Here is a 21,090-nt window from a genome sequence, read left to right as displayed (position 1 = left end):
GACGGCGTTGCGCGCTGCAAAATTTCCCTGCGGCTGTCATGCTGGGGGATCTAGCGAAGGATACAGTCGATTTAGCAGGGTCGGATTTTTGGATGGGTGCTCTGATCGAAGCTGCTTAACTTTAAATTTTCGTCCGAGCTGGGCCGCGACTTTTTTCTCTCCCCAGTTTTCTCTTGTTGTTTGGTTTCTTCTTTTTCGCCTTTTCCGACCACGCCGACACGAAAAAACCACCAAGATGGCACTAGAATATATGATCAATCATGTATTCCTCCCCCCTCGCCTCCCGCAGAAGGACGATGAAGGCGGAGGGGAGCTCGGGTTTGGTCTGGTGCAGAAACTGCGCTCCTCGGTCGCGCAGTTCGCCTAGATCGAGCCCGACTCCTCTCCGTCGATGGATCGGGTGGCCGAACTCCTCGACCGGTTTTTAGAGATGGTCCCTGGTGGCGTGGGGGCCGTCGGCGGCCAGAAGGCTGTGCTGCGAGGCACAATCGCCGGCCTGAACGACGGTGGTGAGTATCGTCACTTTTGCTTTGTCCCCTCCCCCTCCCTCCACGACCCCCCATTCCCTGCTTGTGCCAGACTGCTTGGGCTCCCGACGGGCTGCTTGAGACCTTGCCATAGTGCTTGGGATCTTGACAATTTGCTTCAGCTCTTGACAACCAGCGGGAGTACAGCCTCATTGGGAGTACAGCCTCGTTGGGGAAGTATTTGAAAGTCTTGAGCCTGCTTGACCTCTTGAGCCTGCTTGAGCTCTTGCTGTCTTAAGGATTCGCGATCTTCCTGTGCCTTTGCCACTGTGAGCTCTCGCGCATGGTTAAAGTCGCCAACTCCAGCTCGTGCCGGCTTCTCTACGAGCATATTCCGTCTTGGAATGGTTCTACACTTCATGCTGTCTGCTCTACTCTTTTTCCAACTTGATTTCAACTCCGTCCTTACACGACTCATGATTCATTCATGCATTGATCTCCTAGTCTCTTGGCCCATTCTCTCCCTAGTCCCTTCAAATCACACATAATTAACCCTCGTCGACCCATCCTTCCACTATGGGTCAAAGTGTAGCACCAGTGGCATTTTGAACCAGCCAGCAGGGATCCATGCCTTCTAGCTTGTAAAGCCTTCATTTATTTTCATTTCTAACCACAATCGGTCATTGCTAGGTTCCGCCCTGTTCCACCTCCGGGAGCAGAACGCCGGCTTGCTCCTCACCAAGGGGCAGGACGGTGTCCTGTTCGAAGCGTGGGAGCTCCTGGCTCCAAACCAGGCCGCCACGTCGGCAACGGGTTCGCTCCTCCGGGAGTTTCCAGACCGCGCCGCCCTGGTGCCCATCGCCACAGCCCAGGGCCCCGACTTCCTCGACCAGTTCGCCCACGTCGTCCTCGAGCTGACGACGACCGTCGCCGCCGCCGCCCGCCCCAAGTCGACCAAGGCCGGAGGGGAACGCCCCGAGGAGAGGGACACCATGTCGCCAATCCTCGCCACCGGCCTGGCCATGGACGTGCTCGCTGGGCTGGGCACAGAGGTCCAGCCCCAGCGGTTCACAAAGCGCAGCCGGGAACAAGTGTGCTGGAAGAACGCCTTCCTGCCCTTCCACAGGTCGCCGCTGTGGCTTCTCCTCCGCGTGGCCCTGCGTCTGGTGCTCGACAGGTCGGCCGCCGGGACCAGCCAGCCGTCCTGGTACAAGCCGCTGATGGCGTATCACCACGCCCACATCCTCGACGCCGCCATTCAAGAGTCCCAGCCAGCGACGTCCAGCGACTTGATCAAGTGCATGAAGGCGAAGCTGGTCCGCCGCATCACCAAGCTAGACCCGGCCGAAGAGACGGGCTGGATCCGGTACGCCGGGGCTGTTGCGTTGGAAGCACAGTCTGTTTTGGCCGCGAGATGGGAAGACGTGCAAGGCGCATTTAGAACGATGTTGCCCTTGGAAGGGCTCGCCAGGCTCTCGTTTGACCGGGATTCGGCGCTGAACATCTACCCTCTTCGCAACCACCTCCGCTGGATCGATCAGCGGCCCATCTCCGAACGCGAACCCAGAGGACGAGGAGACATGAGCAGACTCGATTTCTGGGATCCGACCTCCGAGAGCCCCCCAAAACTATCCAACCCGCCACCCACTAATGCTGCCATTTGTCGTGCCGAACTTTGTGCCTTTGAGGAATGGGTGGCTTCAAATTCAGGTCTACCCCGCTGGTCGCAGCACCAAACGAGCGAAGTGCGGATTAGAGAACTCGGTGACATGCTTCTGGGATATCTTCGAAGGGCACGCGGCACATATGCCGACATCCTAGAGGCTCTGTCTGTGATGTATCTCGTCGCCTTGGAGATATGGATGGCAGTGGACAAGCTGGCTGGTAGCTCGGTGCCTTTGCTGCTGGATTACGACCCAATGATTCCGCCAGAGGCCTTCAAATCCTTGTTGCTCGAGACAAAGGATGCAATGCGCCGGCTCAGAGAGGCCGAGGACTATCTCGCCACGCGCAAGCAGAACGCCGCCTATCCGAATATGTCAGCATTCCGCCACTTTGGCCATAAGCACTCGTTCGCTGTTCGACTCTTCAATAGCGACCCGTCGTATGAGACCGTGCATAATATTATCGAGAAACGAGCAGATCAGGGGTTGAGAAATAAGAAGTCGGAGCTTGAGGTACAGAAGATCCGGTACGATCGTCTTGTCCAGTACGTGCAGTCCGCTACGTGTTCAACAAATTGCTCGGGAGAACACGATCCAAAGAAGTGCCAACGATGCATCACCGAGGACCGCCTGAAGAATCTCCGTATATCCGTGTTCGAGTGGCCCTTACCGGAAGACGAGAACGAAGCCAAGGCAACAGTCGTAGAGATTGCGGTCCCGAACACTGTCCGGCTATGGCGAGATATAACCTGGAACTTGGTAACGAAGGTATTTCGAAAGAGCCAAGACAAGGACCTCTATATCCGCAACAAGGCGCTTCAAAAAACTTGGGCTGCAAAAAACCATAGTGGCTTGAGCAACTGGTCTACCAGGACCAAGGCTAGAAACAGCATATGTATAGCCTCGGACGTCAAGTTTGTGGAGGCGTCACACTACGAGAAAATCCACATACCCGAGGCAACCCCCGAGAACGTGTGTGTTGCGCATGGGGCAAGATACGAGTATTACGAAGAAGTCCCGGGTCAGGGTTATGGCGGCCTCCGCACGTCGGCCTACTTTCCCAAGAATCACAATGATCCCGGCAACGTCGGTGTTCCCCGTGAATGCTCGTACGCAGATCTTGTGGTGCGGCTTAGGAGCAACGACGACGAGGTTGAAGACGACCGGTATTCTCTGGCTTCCTGGGTACGCAGCGCTGGCTACAACGCCAACGAAGCCATCACGGAGCAGGGAGATCGCCCATACGGCATGACCGTCGAGGAGTTCAGGGCGTTTGCGACTGTCCGGTCCGAGGTCGGCCTGCAGTGGGCTAACGTGCTGTGCCAGATGGCTGTCCCGTCGGTTGGGATGAACAAGCACGAAACCTTCGCGCTCATTTTGCAGGCGTGCCTCGAAGTGGGACCCAGGAACGGCATTGATTGCGACCCAATCTTCAGGCAGGCGCATGGCGACACACAGCATGTCGCATTCATACGCCGCATTCTCGAGGCCATGAATGTCGCCATCGACCGCGTCCAGGAGAGCTGGCAGAACGACGTCGCCGTTTCCATCCTCGCATGCTTGGCCACAAGACTTCTGTCTTTGTCTCCCTCCCACGTAGTCTCGGCCGGGCTTCTCGAGTTTCTCGGTCGGGTGCGGAGGGTATCAATCGGCTGGGCCCGGCTGCTCTTGGACAAGCAAAACCGAGGCGACAGTCAGGGGCGAGAGGAAGCCGCTTCGTGGCTGCTCGTGGCAGCATTGATCTGTGCCGCCACATTCAACATCGGGGCCGAGCACCTGCGTTCTGTGCTGAAGGACCCAGACAACCTCGCCCTGCTCGCCGAGTGCTCGATGCTGGCTCATAACCACCTCCCCGCTAAGGTGGATGATCTCCTTGCCCTGCAGCTGGTGCACCGCTGGCGCAAGGCCCTGTTCGACGCACGCACGATCATCGTAGACGAGGTCGTCGACGCGAAGAATGGGGGCCTCGACATCGCCATCAAGGAGATCTGGGCAGACCACTCACCCCCCTCAGCAGGTTGGAAGCAGGCCAACAACCATAGCCAAGCCCACATCCTCGTTTGCGACAACGGTAGATTGGCTGTCTCGTTGAACGTCCTCGTGGGCGATCTGATGGTGGACGGATGCTATATCCAAGCGCTACCTCGGGATTGGAGAAGTACAAGTACCTATAACAGGCTCTTTGGGCAGCTGAATGTCGAAGTTGGGCCTTCGTCGCTGCCTGGCATGCAGTTCTCAACATCCCACAACGTCAGCGGCTGCGTCGTCCACTTTTCCATGCTTGGCAACACTCTAGTAGCGCGTGCGGCGGAGCAGTCCGAGCCTGGGTCTGGCGGCGAAGCCCAAGTCTGGGAGTACATTACAGGAGGCTACTTCAGAGATTATCTGCCCAACGCCTTTGTCGACGGGTACGCGCATTGGCTCAACTTGACCACTAAAGAGATCGAGTTCCGACACATCGACGACAAGTGGAGTACCTCTGCCGACAACTGGCGTATGTCTATGCAGTCTGGCCAGTACAGGTTGGCGAAGGGGTCTTGCCTCGTCATGGACCCACGGAAGCCAACAGCAAAACACATCGCTCTCCATATTTTGGGTTCCATCGAAAACGAGCTGGATATCAGTTGCATATTCGACACAAATACTCGCACTCTGACCGTCGATCTGCCCCGGATGAGTCTTTCGTTTTGCGTCCAGGAAAGACAGGGGTTCCTCAGGTCAAGGAACTACACGGGCATGAGAGTCGATGAGGACCATGAGGTTGGCACCTTAATCGGGCTGCAGAACAAGCTAGTTCTGAAGCCAGACGCCGGCGGAGGTCCCAGACAGATGCTCATCCCTCGAGGAGACGTCTTGCCCGAATATGTCAAACGGGATAACGCTGTCCAGGTTTCTATCGGCCGTAGCTCGACGCAGGCGTTCGTCTGTCACGATGCGTATGTGGTCGGCGACAAGCTGGGCTGCCTAATCGACAGCGGGTCGCTCCAGAGCAAGCTGTATCTCTGCCTGCTGCACGCTTCCACCTCACACTGTCTCCCTGACCCTTTGACACAGCGAACCGGGACCGAGGAAGCCCTCCGTATTCTAAAAGGGGCCGCCATAGTGTCGTACCCAAGTCTCGACATCGAATCGGGCAAATTGCTGGGCTCCATCGGCAGGCTGTCTCCGAGGCGCGTATACTACCCAGGCTACTTGAAAGTTATGGAATCGACGACGTGGAATGACAACTTCCCATCTCTGTCGCAGCACGACGACTTCAGAATACTGGCCAAGTCCATTTGCAGCAAATATGAGACGCTCGAGAAGATATTCACGCCACCGCACCACGCTGAGGACGACGACGGCAACGGCAGCACGACCAAAGGCACCACGGCCTTTTACTGTGTCCTGTATGGGCTCAAGCGCGAGGCTAGCATAACCGAGGATCACAAGTCTACCGTGCCGTCGGACTTGCAGGAGCGCGCGCGGATCCGCAACGCCATATTCCGCGTGGCCGAGTTTGGTGCCGATGCCCATACCAGGGGTGCCGTAGCCAACAAAGAGTATCGCCCCCTCCGAGACAGAGAGACACCCGCCGTCGGCTCTTATAGCAAGCGAATTTTGGTTCAGAAGCTGGCGAGATGCATTTCGTCTCCCGACGAGGAGCTCATGTTCATGCCCACGCATCCGGTCGATCTACAACAGCGCATCTGCCAACGGCGAACATGTTTTTAATGGTCCCAATGCGGACCTGACTTTCGACCTCCGCAACTTGAAGCCGGCAGACACGCGCCTTCCGGGGCACTGGAGCGAGTGGCACCGGGCGCTGGCATCGGAGCCCAACATCTACCGCAAGATCTTCTTCTTAGCCACCCTGCTCTACGCCAAGGAGTGGGACGAGGAATTGGTCCAGATCTTGATGGCGATAGGCAGCTCTGGGCTCCTGTCGAATCACACCCCTCCAAACGAGCCGGTGAAGGACTTGGATTCCCGCACCCGGGACCTGCGGACGGTGCTCAAAGAGGTAATCGGAAATAAACAAAAGCCGCCCCCTTCGTCGTTTCGCCCCGCGAGGCTCACGAGAGAGTCAGATAAGCAATACGGCACTAGACTACGGAATAAGTGGAAGCAAGAGGCGGCTATGCCCAGCACCCGGCTTCTCGAGGACCTGATCACACAGGCTTCGAGTTCGACAGGGACGCTGAATATTCCGCCCCACAGCAGCATCTCGCAGTCGTACGACAAGTATCTTGAATTGCCTGCCATTATGCGCGAGGCACAGGCGGTAGTCCAGGACAGGCGGGCAGCGAAGCTCTTCTACACCTACGTCGTTGACATGACGAAATTTCTGCAAGGGATTCCTGTCATTGCAACTCAGACGCAGTTCATGCCTCCCGTCTGCAACGCGATTGCCTCCGTGCCGTCTTTAAAGCCGGGCTATATATCTGTTGAAAGACTGTTCAGGAAGAACCGGGCACCAGAGAACCAGACACGACCACAGCCAGAATCCTTCCCGCAGTTATGTGCACACGTCGACGTGACAGAGAGCGGGCTCAACCACGACCAACTTTCGGCACTTGTCGATAAGCTCTCGGCCAGTCCTGGCAATTTGCAGGATCACCAGCTGAGCTACATTAACGAGCTTCGTGATAGCATACGGGAGGCAAAGTCCGGGACTCCGCGGTATATGGTAACCGCGGATATGGATGACCCAGACATTCTCCCGGTTGTTCACCGGCACTTGGAAGATGCGCGTGGATACTACCACGCGATATACGAGGAGATACGCCTGGCCCTCACAGAGGGCATATCGATCGCCTTCCAGTTGGGTGCCCGAGCGGGCTGCTATCCGCGGATAAGCGCTCGATTTTTAATACAGCAGCTAAGACACGGATTGTGGCAATCGGTCCCAAAGGAGTGGCGTTCTTGTCTCGTCAATCTCGCACTCGGCCTTGTATATCTCCAGCGTGCTGAGCGTTTGGCCAGCTGCGCGGCCAACCTCCCCCAGCGCTGGGGCGAGTTTGGGCGGGAGATGGCGGACAGAGGTGACCACGGCAATGAAGACTGGGACCTGCTGGAATACCCCGAGGGCCTCCTGTTGGAGATCGAGCAGAACATCACGATCCGGCCGGTGCAGAATAAGATTGCTGCAGCGATGCGGTCTCCGCCAGGCAACAAGAATGCCGTGATGCAGCTCAACATGGGCGAGGGCAAGTCGTCTGTCATCGTGCCCATTGTGGCGGCCGCCCTGGCGGCCAAGAAAAAGGACAAGATCGTACGCCTTGTGGTGGCCAAGCCCCAAGCCAGCCAGATGCAGCACATGATGATCAGTCGTTTGGGCGGTCTCATGAACCGGCGCGTGTTCCACATGCCTTTTTCGAGATCGACCAGTCTCGGCGCGAGCAGCCGCAGGCATATCCGGGACCTGATGAAAGCCTGCAAAGAGGGTGGCGGCCTGTTCTTCATGCAGCCCGAGCACTTACTATCGTTCAAGCTCATGGGCATCGACAGGACGTGGGCTAGCAACGGCCAGGAAAGAAAGGTGGGAAGAGAAGCCAACTCGGTGATCAAGCTGTGGAGGGATTTCGAAGATTGCTCTCGCGATATGGTCGACGAGAGCGACGAAAACTTTAACGTCAGGTTCGAGCTGATTTACACCATAGGCAACCCCCAGCCTGTTGAAATGAGCCCTAATCGCTGGCTCCTTGTTCAAGACCTGCTCGCCATCGCCGAGATGGTAACTCGCGAGCTGATGGAGGCCACTGAGTCGGCACCAGACGTGGCCGAGGGTCTTCTTCTTAAGGATTATGGCGCCGGAAGTGTGCCTCTTATCCGCATCTTGAGCGGCTCTGCAGCGCAGCGGCTCTTCAAGGCAGTTGCTGAACGAGTATGCCGAGTCGGCCTCAAGGGGTTTCCGATCCACCACCAGACCGCGGAGATGCGAGCGGCCGTTCTGAGCTACATCCTTCTTGACGATGTTCGCGCCAGCGACGTCGCAATAGTCGAGGACAGCGGCAACCTGGATTTCTTTGCCAACGCTGGGATAAAAAACACGCTCTTCCTCCTACGCGGCCTGTTCGCCAAAGGCATCCTGCTGTTCGCTCTCGGCGAGAAGCGGTACCGCGTCGACTACGGTCTCGCTCCGGACCGTAACCCGCCGACTCTGCTCGCCGTGCCTTACCGCGCCAAAGACATGCCGTCGCCGCGGTCCGAGTTCAGCCACCCCGACGTGGTCGTCATACTTACCTGCTTGAGCTACCACTACGATGGGCTGAGCAACAATAGCCTGGCTACCTGCCTCGAGTTGCTGGAGAAGTCGGAGAATCCTGACGATGAGTATTCTCGATGGGTGAAGGCATCACCTAACCTCCCCAGGACTTTTGAATCCTTCTCGTCAATAAACATGAAGGATGTATCCCAGTGCGTGGATATCGTGTTCCCGAATCTGCGCTACGCCCGACCTCTCATCGACTTTTATTTGGCCAAGGTGGTGTTCCCCAAAGAGATGAAGGAGTTCAAGTACAAGCTATCGGCATCAGGATGGGATCTGGCCAGGCCAAAGAGGTACCCGCTCACGGGCTTCAGTGGGACGAACGACTCCAACGGCGTGCTTCCGCTGTCGGTGACAGCCCTCGATCTGCAGCCACAGACCAACCCCAATGTGCTCAGCACCCTTTTGCGTGATGAAAACACGGTCCTCGAGCTGGGCGGAGACTTGATAGGAGCAGCGCAGCTCTCGCCACTGACTGAGGACATGCTCCTCAATGCCGTCACCGACTCAGACCCCCAAATACGCGTCATCCTCGACGTCGGGGCCCAGATCGTCGAGTGCAGCAACTTCCAAATGGCTAAAAGGCTACTCTGGTCCGTTTCAGATAGCGACACGGACGCGGTCATCTTCTTCAACTGGCGGGGCGAGATGTCGGTGCTCACTCGAAACGGCAACGTAGCCCCATTCCTCACGTCGCCGTTTGCTTCGAATACGGATAGGTGTCTTGTGTTCCTCGACCAGGCGCACACGCGCGGGACGGACCTCAAGCTACCCGCCAACTACCGCGCAGCCGTCACCCTCGGGCCGGGCGTGACCAAGGACACGCTGGTGCAAGCGTGCATGTGCATGCGCAAGCTCGGCCAGGGCCAGTCGGTCTGCTTTATCGTGTCGCCCGAGATGCAGAAGCGCATCTGCACCGTCCGCCACATGAAGCAGGGACAACCCCTGAGCGTCTCAGACGTTCTCGGCTCGGCCATTTCCGGAGCCTGGGACGAGACGGTCCGCAGCGTGCCCCTGTGGGCGACGCAGGGCGTGCGCCATCTCCGCCAGGAGGCAATCTGGCGTTCGGTTGAACTGGCAGAGTGGGATTTCGATCTGGACGATGCCGAGGACTACGTCGAGCCCGAGGCCATGTCCTTGAAACGGCGCTACCGGCCTGATGCAACTGCAAGCACCGACTCCCTGATCGTCGACGACGTCTCCGACAGCGACGAGGAGCAGCTATCGCTGATCAAGGCCAAACTGGCCAGCCTCGCCCTTTCGACCCGCAGCGCCGCCGCCGCGTCGGCACTGAGTCAGGAACAAGAACAGGAGCAAGAGCAAGAGACGCAGATGGAGAACGAGGCCGAGGAGGAGCGCGAGGGGCACAACGCTCCGCCCCCCAAGGCTGCCATACCTGCACTCGCCACGGACTTGATTAAATTCGTCAAAACTGGCGAATTTGTCCATGGCAGCGCGTACCGGCGTCCGTTTAGTGCGCTCCGCAACACAGGCGCCAACGCCTTGTTTCCAGGCGGCCTTCGCAAGTTCCCTCATGTCCCGGGGTTCTGGGCTACGGGAGATTTTATGTAGATAGTCGATGAAACGGCGAGCAAGACCGTCAAGGCAAAGGGGAGCAAGGACTTCGTGGCCTACAGCTACCTGCGCGATGTGCAGTGGGTGCTCTTCAGGCACGAGGATCCGGCCATCGTCATCATCAGCCCGTTCGAAGCCCAGAGAGTCAAGCCGATGATCCTCAACAAGCTTGCCGAGATGCAGAGGGACGCCGCGATGCAAAGCCCGAGCTCGTCCGGCGAAGACACACCAATCCTCCCGCCCGTGACACTGCACGCGCTGCTCGCGCGGGCCAGCCCAGTCTTCCGGTCCGCGGTCGACATGCGCGCCTGCACGTTTCCGCTATCCGCCGCCGATGACGTGCCCGACATCCCAGCGCACCTGCTCACGCAGCTCAACCTCTTTGCGGGCCACCGATACCTTCGCAACTACGACCAGTGCGTCGCGCTCTGCACGTGCTCGGGCTCTCGCACAACAGCAGCCAGACAGCAGCATCCCCTGCCGCTCCAGACGGCTTTATTGGCGGGCCCGACTGCCTGTTCACAACCAGCCCAGTTCCGTTCTTGGCCGAGCTGTACAGGATCCGCCGCAACTTTGCCGTATCTGGCCTCGAACGCTCGCACATGGGCCGCATTCTGGCCGGCGAGGTGTTAGCGCGCGAGGATTTCGAGGTGCCGCCTGCTCAGACTCGCGGAGGCGGAGACGATGACGATGAGGATACTAGCATGTTCTATCTGGGTTCTGACAACGATCAAGATTCCAGCGAGGATGATGATGCTGGGGACACGTCCATGACGGATCGGAACTACCATGACGACGATGATAATGATGTGGCGGACACGTCCATGACGGACCAGGCAGCTCAAGAGGAGCACGCCGACGATGATAGTGAGATGATGGATCTCGATTGAGGGACTACAATAGATCTTTGAGTGAGCCTGTGAGGAAGAGATTGAGACGATGGATCGAGATTCTTTCTCTGCGTTGGAGTTTTTATAGAACATAGTTTTGCGAGTATTGCATTGCATTGCATTGCATTGTATTGCATAGCTCAAGAATTTATTACACTACATATTGTAGCTCAGGCCTGAACGGAGTTGGGTGCTTTTATGCAGCGCTTGAGCTATGATTGGTCTTTTTACCTACCTAGTTTTAGTTCTGGTTTGGTTCATCAAACTTGAGAAGAGCTGATAACCGTTTGCTAATTTCTACGCTCTGATCTTAATATTATGCTTTCGGTGAAGTAAACGGTTATTGTTGAAGGATGTATAAGAGGCGGTTCAGTTTAGGAGGATAACTTTCATGGTCAACGGGACGAGCTAATTACATTACTGTGGCCCAGACGAGAGAAAAGGGGTGTTACAGAGAAAACAAAAGGATTCCACATATTTGAACACTATTCTAGATAATTTCTTTTCTCCTTGTTCTAGAGCTAGGTTTCTTCAAGAGGCAGTCTATTCGAACAGTACAATCCGTCTTCCCGGACAGTAGTGTACAAAAAGTGAAATGAGCGCTAGGGCCTGCCCATACAAAATCCACTTTTCGCACAAAAAGTCACTAATTCCTGAGACGGAGCCAGCGCAACTTCAGATCAATTAGCCACGTACGCAGTCGCACCACAATTACACCACAACCACGTCGCCGTCACCAACGTCAACATACTTCTAAATCCGGTGATTTTCTCTCAGAACCGTAGAATTCGCTCAAATCGTTCATTTGCATAATAAGATACAAGGCTGCCCTTATTATTATTACGTGTATAATATGCCCAAAAATATAATAAAAAGCTGCCCTATCTATATATCGTCAATATCGTTGCTCTGTTGGGCTTCAAATGCTATAGCCAAAGCCCTCATAGTACGACGGTATTCCACCGCGTATAGACGCCTTTATAATGCCCCCTCGCGCCTTGCGCGTTATGGGCGTTAAAGCCTACGCGCCAGATGAAGCCTGAGTACGTAATACCCCTAACGTTCGCTGTACGAAGCTACTTAATGGCGAAGAGCGCAGAAGCCGCCCAGTTATTTAAATCGTCTATAGGTCATCGAGGGAGCCGTATTTGTGGTTGAGAAGCTTGTGGCCCGGCGGAGGCATTGAGAGGGGCTCGGGTGCGGGCTATAGTGCGGGCGCGGTGACGGAGTTGCATCGTCATTTTCGTCGGGTGAAGGCGTACGCGCGGCCATTTCTATCGCTCGTTGGTCTTGTGGATTGAAAATGAAGCGGCGTACGTACCTACGCGGCGATAAAATCGTGGTGTTGTTGTTGTAGCTCAACTGACGATGTTGTGGTTGAATGTGGAAGGTTTTGGTGGATTTGGCGGATACCTTCAATTGCAGGTAAAAATTGGTGTATGTGGCCCGAACGCAGGGTGCTAGGCGCAGGTGCCAGATTTGGCGATAGCCTCAATTGCAGGTAAAAATTGGCTGGGCGCAGGGTCCGGGCGCAGGGTGCCGGGCAGGCCATTTGAAGAAGCGTTCAATGAAGGCTGTAAAGATCTGATTTTGGCTGGGCTAGTGGCTTAGCGCCTTGGCGCGCATGTCACTTTTTGTACACTACTGTCCGGGAAGACGGATCTTACTGTTCGAATAGACTACCTCTTCTTCAATAAGGTAGGTATATAGGGCAGGCGGCTTACCCCCCTGGTCATCAGAGGGCGCGCTCCCCCCATTCGTTTTCCTAGCATATGGATGTTATTCGCTGTTTTCCACCCCGTGTGTTGTTATCCCCTGCGAGGGGCTTCGAGGCGAGGAAGTCGAGAGGAGTAGAGAAAACAAAGGTTAGGTGGTATTACCCAGCAGCACTAATCTGTAGCTCGCAACCGAGTCTCTATGGACCAGTTTCTCTCCTTGTACGTACAGCCCGAGAGCCTGTGCGCCCCTGAGCCCTAATTAGGTGGACCTTCTTATCCCTACAGCGTGCTTCATGCCCTTGAGCGGGTATCAACGCCAGTCACGTGCTCGTCACGTGACCCTATTCATTCTCTGAGGCCTAATTACCAATACCCTTGACCGCCACACCCCCCTTGAACTAGGTTATCACCCTAAGTAAGCCCGGCTGTCCAGATAATGCGCCATGATAGCCACTGTTTTCTCTGCGCGGCTCGTCCTTCTGATGTTTTGCTGGGTTCAGTGGAAGACAGAACTTCTACCTCTTCGATGCAGCGCTGCCAACAACTCAACTAAAGTCAACTCAAATATTCAAATTAACTCAAATAGCCAACTCAAATAAGCCATTTTTGAACCCAACTCAATTCAAATTGACTGGTTATTTGAGTTGGGCTTGGCTCAAATATTTCCATCGCTTGGGCCCTTTTTGGGCCCGGTTTTCCCTGCATTCCTGGGCTCAGTCAGGGCAACATTTGGCCATGGCCAACCTGGTAAGATCTGGGGACCTGGTAAGATCTGGGGACCTGGTAAGATCTGGGGACCTGGTAAGATCTGGGGCTTCCTGGCCCAGGGAAGAATTCGACTGGACTGACCTGGTTTTCTGTAGTGCCATCAACCTGCGTTGCAAAGCTATAACTCTCGCCAAGTCAATAAGTTTCTTTTCTTGCCTTCCTACTACGAATTCGCTGCTTCCTCGCTTTCAATATGCGAGCCTCGACTGTTAATGCTGTGGCCCTCTCTTTGAATAGCCCGCACGCAGAAAAACGACCGCTTGACGTTCAAGACCGTACTTCCCGAAATGCCCAGCAGTACCCTCGCTTGGCAGCGATCGACCTAGCAGACTTGGCCTATGAGGAAGTGAAGGACTGGCCCACGATAAAAAACCAGATGGTTCCTTTATACCAGAGTTTGGGTGGGAAAAAGAATAGCAAGGTCGTCGTAGATTAGCAGGCATGGTGACTGGCTGGCCAAGGTCGTTAACAACGCAGTGGAAGAGAGCCCATACTAGTGGGCGTGCCATTATTGTAATAAGACCTTCAAAGCAGCAGCGACTTCGTTAACGACTATGTACTTAAAAAATCAGCATTGTGAAAGGTTGAAGGCTGAAGAGGGTGGTATTGAGCGAGGAAATAAGAGGCAGCGGCTACTATAGTTGGTCCAACAACAACAGAGGGCAGTATTACTACTTTATAAGCTCACCCTACGAGAGTCTATTGGCGATAATCCTTCGCTTAAACCCGCCATTCAATATCGTTCAACAATAAGAATTTCGCGATTTCTATACTAACTTGAACCCTGACAGGGCAGCTGAGGCGCTTCCTAACTCACACACGACGGTTCGGACGTATTTTGGCGATCGGTTTGATGCCTAGAGGAAGTCCTGCGCCACAGGTTATCAGCATTGTCATATAAGAAGCACCTTTCCTTCGATATTTGGACCTCACCATCGACTGTTTCCTATATAGCGATCTTTGTGTACTACGCTAATCGTAACGGCGCCCTCCAACACGATTGTTGGCGATACCGCACATTCACGGCTCACATAGTGGCAAGAATCAGGCTCTTTACCTTACAAAGGTAGCAAAGGAATACGGTATCGGGGATTCGCTTGGTTATTTCCAGTGCGATAACGTGGATTCGAACTCTTTGGCAGTTAAATTCACACTTGGCGCCCTGCAAATTGGCCTTACTAGCAGGTTGGCGGAAGCAAGGGCTAGCTGGTAAGCTGCATAACGTGGTACACTTCATTCGTAGGTCGCCACAACGCCGCGAGACCTTTCTTCAAATCGCGCGCGGCTAGTTGAGTGAAGAAGAGGCTCGCGCATTCGGCTCCATTGTTTTTGATAGGAATATCGAGGGCTTACAGCTTTGTGGCGATAATTCGACGCGTTGGAACTCGGTATTTTATATGATCTAGCGCGCAGTGCGATTGCGCGCTCAGGTCGATTTTTGGTGCCATCGCAACCAGGGCGAAAAAGACGCCAAAAAACGCCTCCCTACCGCTGATCTGTTATAACCCTCTGACTGGCATCAACTCACGCTTGTTTTGACTATTCTTGAGCGCTTTAGAAGGATCACGAAGTGGTTTGAAGGCAGATCAGCGAGTTTTCCTGAAGTTATCGCTACAACTGAGTGGCTAACTACCTTGCTCACTAGCAGCGAATTCTACACCCAAATTCCGAGGCGCCAACAGAGTTCACGGGTAGGCCTGTCTACGCCCTGCCAGAGATCATAGTCGCTAGCCAACAGGCTCAATCAATCGCCCTTGACGACGACGATGCCGACGACGATGCCAAGCCTTTCTTCTCTGCCGCAGCGACCTCGGCGCAAACGGCGGCTTCCTAGCCGGCTAGCCGACTCCGTCATCGACCTGCCGCGGCACCTGCCGACTGGCCAGGTTATCCTTCCAGTCTTTGAGTTGGCCGACGACCTGCCTGCCCTGCCCTCCTCCCCTGATCCTGACGACGATCACGTTTCCTTCGTACGAACCAGTCTCTAGCTGGCCATTCAGAAGCTTCAAGAATACTTTGGGTTAATGGAAGAAAGCCCTGCTTACTGGGTCGCTATGCTCTTGCACCCTGGGCACAAGAAGAGGTAGATGGATAAATACTTAAGCCCTGACAGGGCCAGGAAAGCATTCGCTGCCTGCCGTGACCTTTACCAAGCCGAATATGCCGGCCTTCCTGTGTTGGCTCACAAGGAACGCTAACCTCGATTGTCAAGGATGGCTTTGGATCTGTTGTCGATACCAGCCATGTCATCTGAGCGTGAGAGGGCCTTCAGCCAAGCCATGCTTGTCATTGGCACGCAACGGCATTCCTTGGGTGACGATACCATCAATATCCTCATGTGTCTGAAGAGCTGGGGCTTGTTTTGAGGGCGTTGGCTGGATTCAGCGCTCTTTTCTGGTCCAGGGAGTCAATTCGGGGCCAAATCTGGCCAGATTTTCGTTTCTTTTGGTGGTGCGGCAAGTTCCGTCAACTAAGGTCAAATAAAGCCAACTCAACTCAAATAGGGCCTCAACCCAACTCAAATATAGCTTCATATTTGAGTTATTTGAGTTGTTGGCAACGCTGCTTCGATGTCACGATGCACGTTTAGTGTTGAGTATGCGCTTTGATATGTCGTGGTGAGGGAAAAGCCCGTTTAAAATCTCAGGTCTATCCAAGTCATGGGACCTAGACTTACCATCAGAGCTGGGCTGCATCACCATGTCTGGGCCTTTCCCTTCGAAATGCGTCTGTCGCCCAGATTTGAGCCACTTTGAGCCACTCTTCAAGCCACAGTCAGCTTATTCCGTCATCTTACGTTTGACCTTTGAAGATGTGTGTCGGATGAACCAACAAAACAGTAAGCGTCGGAGACGGCGGTAGGGGGCACAGGGCTACAGGGTCTATATAAGGAAGCCTACGGCTCCGTCCTTTGAACCTTTCTTCTATGTGAGGTGCACAGTTTACTGGAAAACGTGGTGGATTGCTTGAGGAATCTCAGTTATCTGCCCGAAGGCGAAAGTTTTATGGTAAGGGGATAGGTAGGCTGGTAGCGCATGGACCAGTACCTGGTCCAGGCTAGCCAAGTTTGGCCTCCAGCACATCTTCTAGCCTCGATAGACAATTCAAAGGGCTGTAAGCTTCGATCAAGTGCAACAGAATGAAATAAGATGTCTTGTTACATAAAAATAGGGAAAACTTTGTATCAGATCAGAACGAAAAAGACAGTTCGATCACTTCAATTCCGCTAACCCCTCAACTCAAGTATCTCTGCTACTTCGTCCTGCCTTGAGTGTAAGCGTACAAGTCTTGTCGTTTGAACATGGAAACCAGACCGACCTTGGTCAGCTCTCTCGGGAGAAACACGACATGGTAAGATTCTGTGTGGGACTGCTCTCGGGGGTTAGCAAAGATTCAGGGCCAGAGAGTTGAAAGCAATCGCTGCCAGACCTCGTTCTCCAGCGTTTCTGCTGCATGCGGAAACAGGGCGCTCAGGTAGTCCCGCACCGGCTCCCACGCCAAGTCAAGTGAGGGTATTGCCTGGGGCACAGCTGTTGCATTGGGCCTTGTTGCAGTCTTCGTGGTAGCCTTCGTGGCAGTCGTCGTGGTAGCCTTCGTGGTAATCTTCGTGGTAGTCGAATGAAGACTTTCCGCATTCGCAGCATCGCCAGACCTTAACCAGGTAAAGAGGCGGCCCCATTGCATGTCTTTTCATGGGAGTCAATTCTCAGACAGCTCTGTTGGGGTGTGATCTGTGAGATGCCGAGTCTTCTATCGGAGCGGTGACTGTCGCCCTTGCAAAGACGTGCCGATTTCGCTCGGGTCCGTTTCTTGTGGGTCAACTTGGATCGCGGAAGTTGGCGGTAATAGCTTGGGTGAAATTTGAATGATTGATTTTGCTGGAGTCGTGCTTCGGCGGAGGATGTGAGCGGTGATGCTGGCAATTGTAGAGAGAAACGATAAAACGTGTGAATCGCTAGAAAATCAGGCGAGTGACGGGTGACGGGACAAGGCAGAACCCCCAGCGGCCGTGTTGGACAAGGCAGATTTAATGCCACACTCGCCCGTCCTGTGTGTGCCCTGTGCGGCGTGCGGCGCTGTTGCAGGTCGCCGACAGGGCCACGCTAGTGGCCCTGATTGGCAGATGCTCAAGACGCCCGGCCTGACTGCGCCTTGAACAACGCGAACTGCCTGGGCTTTTTCCCTTCCTAAATCACGCAACCTGCAAGCCATGGGCGGTAGGGACTTGCGCCCGGCTTGGCCTGCCGCCCCCACCCCCCGGGCACGCACTCGACGGTTCCAGAATCCAAGATTCCTCCCTGGGAGCGTCGTTTTTTCTTCATTTCCCGTTGCCCCCGAATGTCCGGGCTCCTGTTACTACCGCCGCCGTCGCCATCGCTATCGCCATCGCTATCCCTATCCCCTTTGCTAGCTCCGTAGTTGCCGATTGAGCTCCGTGGCTAGGAGCTCATCCAGGGAGAATATGATCACACAGCAGGGTTTGCAGGATGCGCTCGTCCGTTGGCAGGACTATCCTTCCAACCTCGTCAGCCAGAGCCCCCCGCAGGAGATCGTGACCCGGTACCAGCAGCTATTGAACTCCAAGGGTCTCTTTGTTCGCCGCGAGTCCGACAGTCAACTTGATATTCGGGATCCCGGGTTGGCTCTTTCTGACAGCAAGGCGGCAAATTCCAACCTCAAGAGCTTAGCTGAGCTCGAAACTTGGTTGAGAGATTCGCCGGCCCGGGTGGAAGGAGATTACCACCCTTTGGTGCTGTAAGATTTCGCTGCCTTTAATTGCTAGTTGCGGCCCAGTAAATTGACCGCTTCTCAGCTCCATTGGCACCCGCTCCGGACGAGGGCCGCTTCAGATCACCCCAGACATGTCACGCTTGGTTTTGAGCCGCTTCCAGGTCATCCCCGCGTTTCTCGACGTCGTCCTGGTCTTTGGAAGCGCTTCAGCCAGCGGCTTCTCCCACAGATTCCCGTCATTTGTCACCAGTCCCCATCGCGGCCTGTCGGAGGGCACGCTCGAGCTTTCCTACAACTTACGCTACGTCGACAGCTGCTCTGGAAAGGCTCAGGAACCATGGTCCATTCGCCAAATGGCAGTCTACTGCCAGATCAACACCAACCGACAGAGAACCGTCTGGATCCTCGCGGGAGCCCCAGAGACTCTGCAATTCCAGCTCTGCAACGCCGGTTCGGACACTGGTAACATGGCTGAAACAAGTCTCGCAAAATCCTTTCTTCTAGCAATGCACGACCATCTGTTTTCCATTGGATGTCGACAAGAATTCTGGGGCCTCCACGTTAGGTTACTCGAAGACGAGTTCAACATGATGGTATGTCAAGATCCCCGCCACCTTTTTGGCACTATTACTCACTGTATCATAGCTTGTATCTGTCAACGGCATTCACTATGCATCAAGAACGCTTATCAGTGCGTCCAGTACAATGTGTCGTATAGGGGACTTGGAGGAGAAGTGCCATGATGCAGTGCTTGCAATCCGGGCAAATCTGCAAGTTCTTGAAAGCCTACAACTTTACTACGAGGCTGTAGCCTCCTTTGAGACGGTCGAACCCATGGACGGTTCAACAACCACCGCCCAGCTCGTTGCGGACTTCAAGGGGCAGCTAGCTCGTATCAGGGCCGACCTCGAGCACAACCTCTCTCGAGCCAAGATGGTCAAAGAAAGTATTTCCAATAAGCTCCACGCTGTCAGTTCCCCACCCATCTACTCCTTCGTTAGTGCAATGCTACCACCACGCCCCGCTAACAACGCTCACGGGACTAGGTCCACTTGCAATTCACAGCTGACGCAGCTGTCCGGGGAAGCCTTGAGAGTACGAGGATGACCGAGATGACCGAGGAGATGAAGCACATTGCCGAAGTCACCAGAGCCGAGACGGTCACGATGCGGATAGTGACGATTCTCACCCTCATATACCTCCCATGCTCATTTGTAACAGTAGGTCTCGCCTCCAGCCGCCCGCCTCTGCCTCTGTATCGCATTTAACCTACAGTCTGAAGAACCGCACGCTGACGCAAGGCCGCCGCAGTCTGTCTTCAGCACCAACTTGCTCAGCCACTGGAACATTGGTGAGGGGCAAGAAGACTCGCTCCGCTCCTTTCAGTGGTGGCTTGGGACTGTGACGGTGCTGACTGTCATGACCAGTCTCACATACTGGTGCTGGAAGTGGGGAGAGAGAAAGCTGGAACGCCGCGCCCCGAGGAGAGACCGGGAAATGCCAAGGGAACGAGATAACGTTCTTGGCCTCTAATGACTGACCACGGGCTTCGATGGGTTTGTGTCATACATACTGTAACCACAATCTCTTCATGTCAAGGATTGCTGGGATTTTCTCTTACTCCGTACATTTTACTATTTACAGGGTGTTAAGGGCATACCTTAGTTTCACCCTCGTGTAGAGCTAAAATCTAGGATATGAAACAATGAATAATGACGTTGATTACAGGCCCGACGGGGTTTTTTTAGACTCTGGTACCAAGTACTACACTGGTACGTAAACGCGATTCGTCTTGCCGGCAGAGGATAAGCCTGATTATGATGAAGCTAGCTCAGAAGAAAAGGTGCTGTGATCGGCTTAACGGACCTGTTAAGCTGTCTGGCATTTATCGACCTCAATGTCCTGTCGCGGAGGTCAAGGTCGGTAATGACTAGGAAATGGAACATTACCGTGACCGAGCGACATAGCTAATCAATGGCGGCCATTGCGGCCATTGCGGCCGTATGGGAATGTAAGAAGATCGTTTTGACAACGACATGAGACCCTTGAACACAGAAGGCAATGGCCGCCATGCGCTTCTTGGCACTCCAGCCATCCGGACAGTGCTAATTAGTCCATCGCCACGGTAGACTACCCTCCGTGCGAACTGGAGACGAAGAAAAACGCCCAGCACGGAAGGAAAGTACGGCCCATTGCTCATTCCTGGGGTAAAATTACTGGTCTGTAATAATGGAATTTCAATCTGGATCTGTTACCTGTCCACTTCTCTCCTAAATTTCGAGGGGTTTTTCTGCAGCCTCGACCGGAATTCAAAAAGCCACCTCCGAAATCGACTCCTCGCCCTCTTTTAGCGCCTGCCCTTCCTATATATCGCTACGGTCTTTGTATGAAGAGATGCGTGGATTTCTCTCGAAGGCTTGGAGAAATTAGATAAGCAATTTCGCTCTCTTAGTCACTCACAGTATTTGCCCTTGCCCATGCACCGGCCGCGGGATGAAGAAAAAGAGACTAACCAAAGCTCTTCTAGCCTAGTCTCCTGATGACGAATTACACCAGAAGAATACTCTCCCTTCCCCGTCTGCCCAATACCCTGTCTGCGCAATACCCCGTCTGCGCAATTCCCCGTCTGCGCAATATTTCACGATTCATTGTGAGCCTGCACTTCGCTTGATTCACGGGACTGGTCTCTCGTCTTGGCTAGACACTAATAACCCAGCGCTCGCAACAATGCAAATATGGTAATGCAAACAAAGCAAATACAAATATAGACAAATACAAATAGGCCAAAAAAGACCAAATTAAATACAAATATGAAGCCGTAGACCCGGAAACATACTTGACACATGTGGGGCCATTTTATATAGCCCATTTTCCTAGGTTCGGGGTGCCAACAGTGGGTTACCGGCCCAGGAAAAAGTGGATTTTCCAGGCGAAATCCTGCATTTGCCTGGCAGCCTCTGAACAACATTCTGAACACCACCATACTTACGAAAACCCGCATTTCTATCGCAACTGAAGCCATTCCGG

General features: G+C 54.4%; 3 protein-coding genes across 3 annotated transcripts; 2 read left to right on the top strand and 1 right to left on the bottom strand.

The window, feature by feature from the left end:
* Positions 1–241: 241 nt before the first annotated feature.
* B0T26DRAFT_775322 (uncharacterized protein) lies at positions 242–10,941 on the top strand. Its single transcript, XM_060446592.1, has 9 exons — positions 242–509; positions 1,158–1,914; positions 2,035–2,129; positions 2,214–3,109; positions 3,515–5,403; positions 5,485–5,781; positions 5,816–9,035; positions 9,201–9,949; positions 9,974–10,941. The coding sequence occupies exons 1-9, from the start codon at positions 392–394 to the stop codon at positions 10,587–10,589; spliced, it is 8,637 nt and encodes a 2,878-aa protein (XP_060296067.1). The 5' UTR covers positions 242–391; the 3' UTR covers positions 10,590–10,941.
* A 5,337-nt stretch (positions 10,942–16,278) lies between these two features.
* B0T26DRAFT_709378 (uncharacterized protein) lies at positions 16,279–17,304 on the bottom strand. The gene is made up of 3 exons (XM_060441925.1): positions 16,762–17,304; positions 16,651–16,701; positions 16,279–16,594 (listed from the first exon to the last, which is right to left on the bottom strand). Exons 1-3 carry the CDS (start codon positions 17,014–17,016, stop codon positions 16,559–16,561), a joined length of 342 nt encoding a protein of 113 aa, XP_060296066.1. The 5' UTR covers positions 17,017–17,304; the 3' UTR covers positions 16,279–16,558.
* A 108-nt stretch (positions 17,305–17,412) lies between these two features.
* Positions 17,413–19,386, top strand: B0T26DRAFT_709375 (uncharacterized protein). Its single transcript, XM_060441924.1, has 4 exons — positions 17,413–18,087; positions 18,146–18,656; positions 18,709–19,032; positions 19,110–19,386. The coding sequence occupies exons 1-4, from the start codon at positions 17,795–17,797 to the stop codon at positions 19,329–19,331; spliced, it is 1,350 nt and encodes a 449-aa protein (XP_060296065.1). The 5' UTR covers positions 17,413–17,794; the 3' UTR covers positions 19,332–19,386.
* Positions 19,387–21,090: the final 1,704 nt, after the last annotated feature.

The sequence above is a fragment of the Lasiosphaeria miniovina genome, assembly GCF_030549165.1.
Source record: "Lasiosphaeria miniovina strain SMH2392-1A chromosome Unknown B0T26scaffold_4, whole genome shotgun sequence".
NCBI lineage: Eukaryota > Fungi > Ascomycota > Sordariomycetes > Sordariales > Lasiosphaeriaceae > Lasiosphaeria > Lasiosphaeria miniovina.
This window is presented reverse-complemented; position numbering and strand designations above follow the sequence as displayed.

Coding starts and splice junctions, on each gene's coding strand:
- B0T26DRAFT_775322 (XM_060446592.1), top strand. CDS start 392: ATGGATCGGGTGGCCGAACTCCTCGACCGGTTTTTAGAGATGGTCCCT. Junction 510..1,157: donor CGCCGGCCTGAACGACGGTG/GTGAGTATCGTC, acceptor GGTCATTGCTAG/GTTCCGCCCTGTTCCACCTC. Junction 5,404..5,484: donor GACTTCAGAATACTGGCCAA/GTCCATTTGCAG, acceptor CGGCAACGGCAG/CACGACCAAAGGCACCACGG.
- B0T26DRAFT_709378 (XM_060441925.1), bottom strand. CDS start 17,016: ATGCAATGGGGCCGCCTCTTTACCTGGTTAAGGTCTGGCGATGCTGCG. Junction 16,702..16,761: donor CAGAAACGCTGGAGAACGAG/GTCTGGCAGCGA, acceptor CCCCGAGAGCAG/TCCCACACAGAATCTTACCA. Junction 16,595..16,650: donor TCCCGAGAGAGCTGACCAAG/GTCGGTCTGGTT, acceptor CACTCAAGGCAG/GACGAAGTAGCAGAGATACT.
- B0T26DRAFT_709375 (XM_060441924.1), top strand. CDS start 17,795: ATGATCACACAGCAGGGTTTGCAGGATGCGCTCGTCCGTTGGCAGGAC. Junction 18,088..18,145: donor GATTACCACCCTTTGGTGCT/GTAAGATTTCGC, acceptor ACCGCTTCTCAG/CTCCATTGGCACCCGCTCCG. Junction 18,657..18,708: donor AAGACGAGTTCAACATGATG/GTATGTCAAGAT, acceptor ACTGTATCATAG/CTTGTATCTGTCAACGGCAT.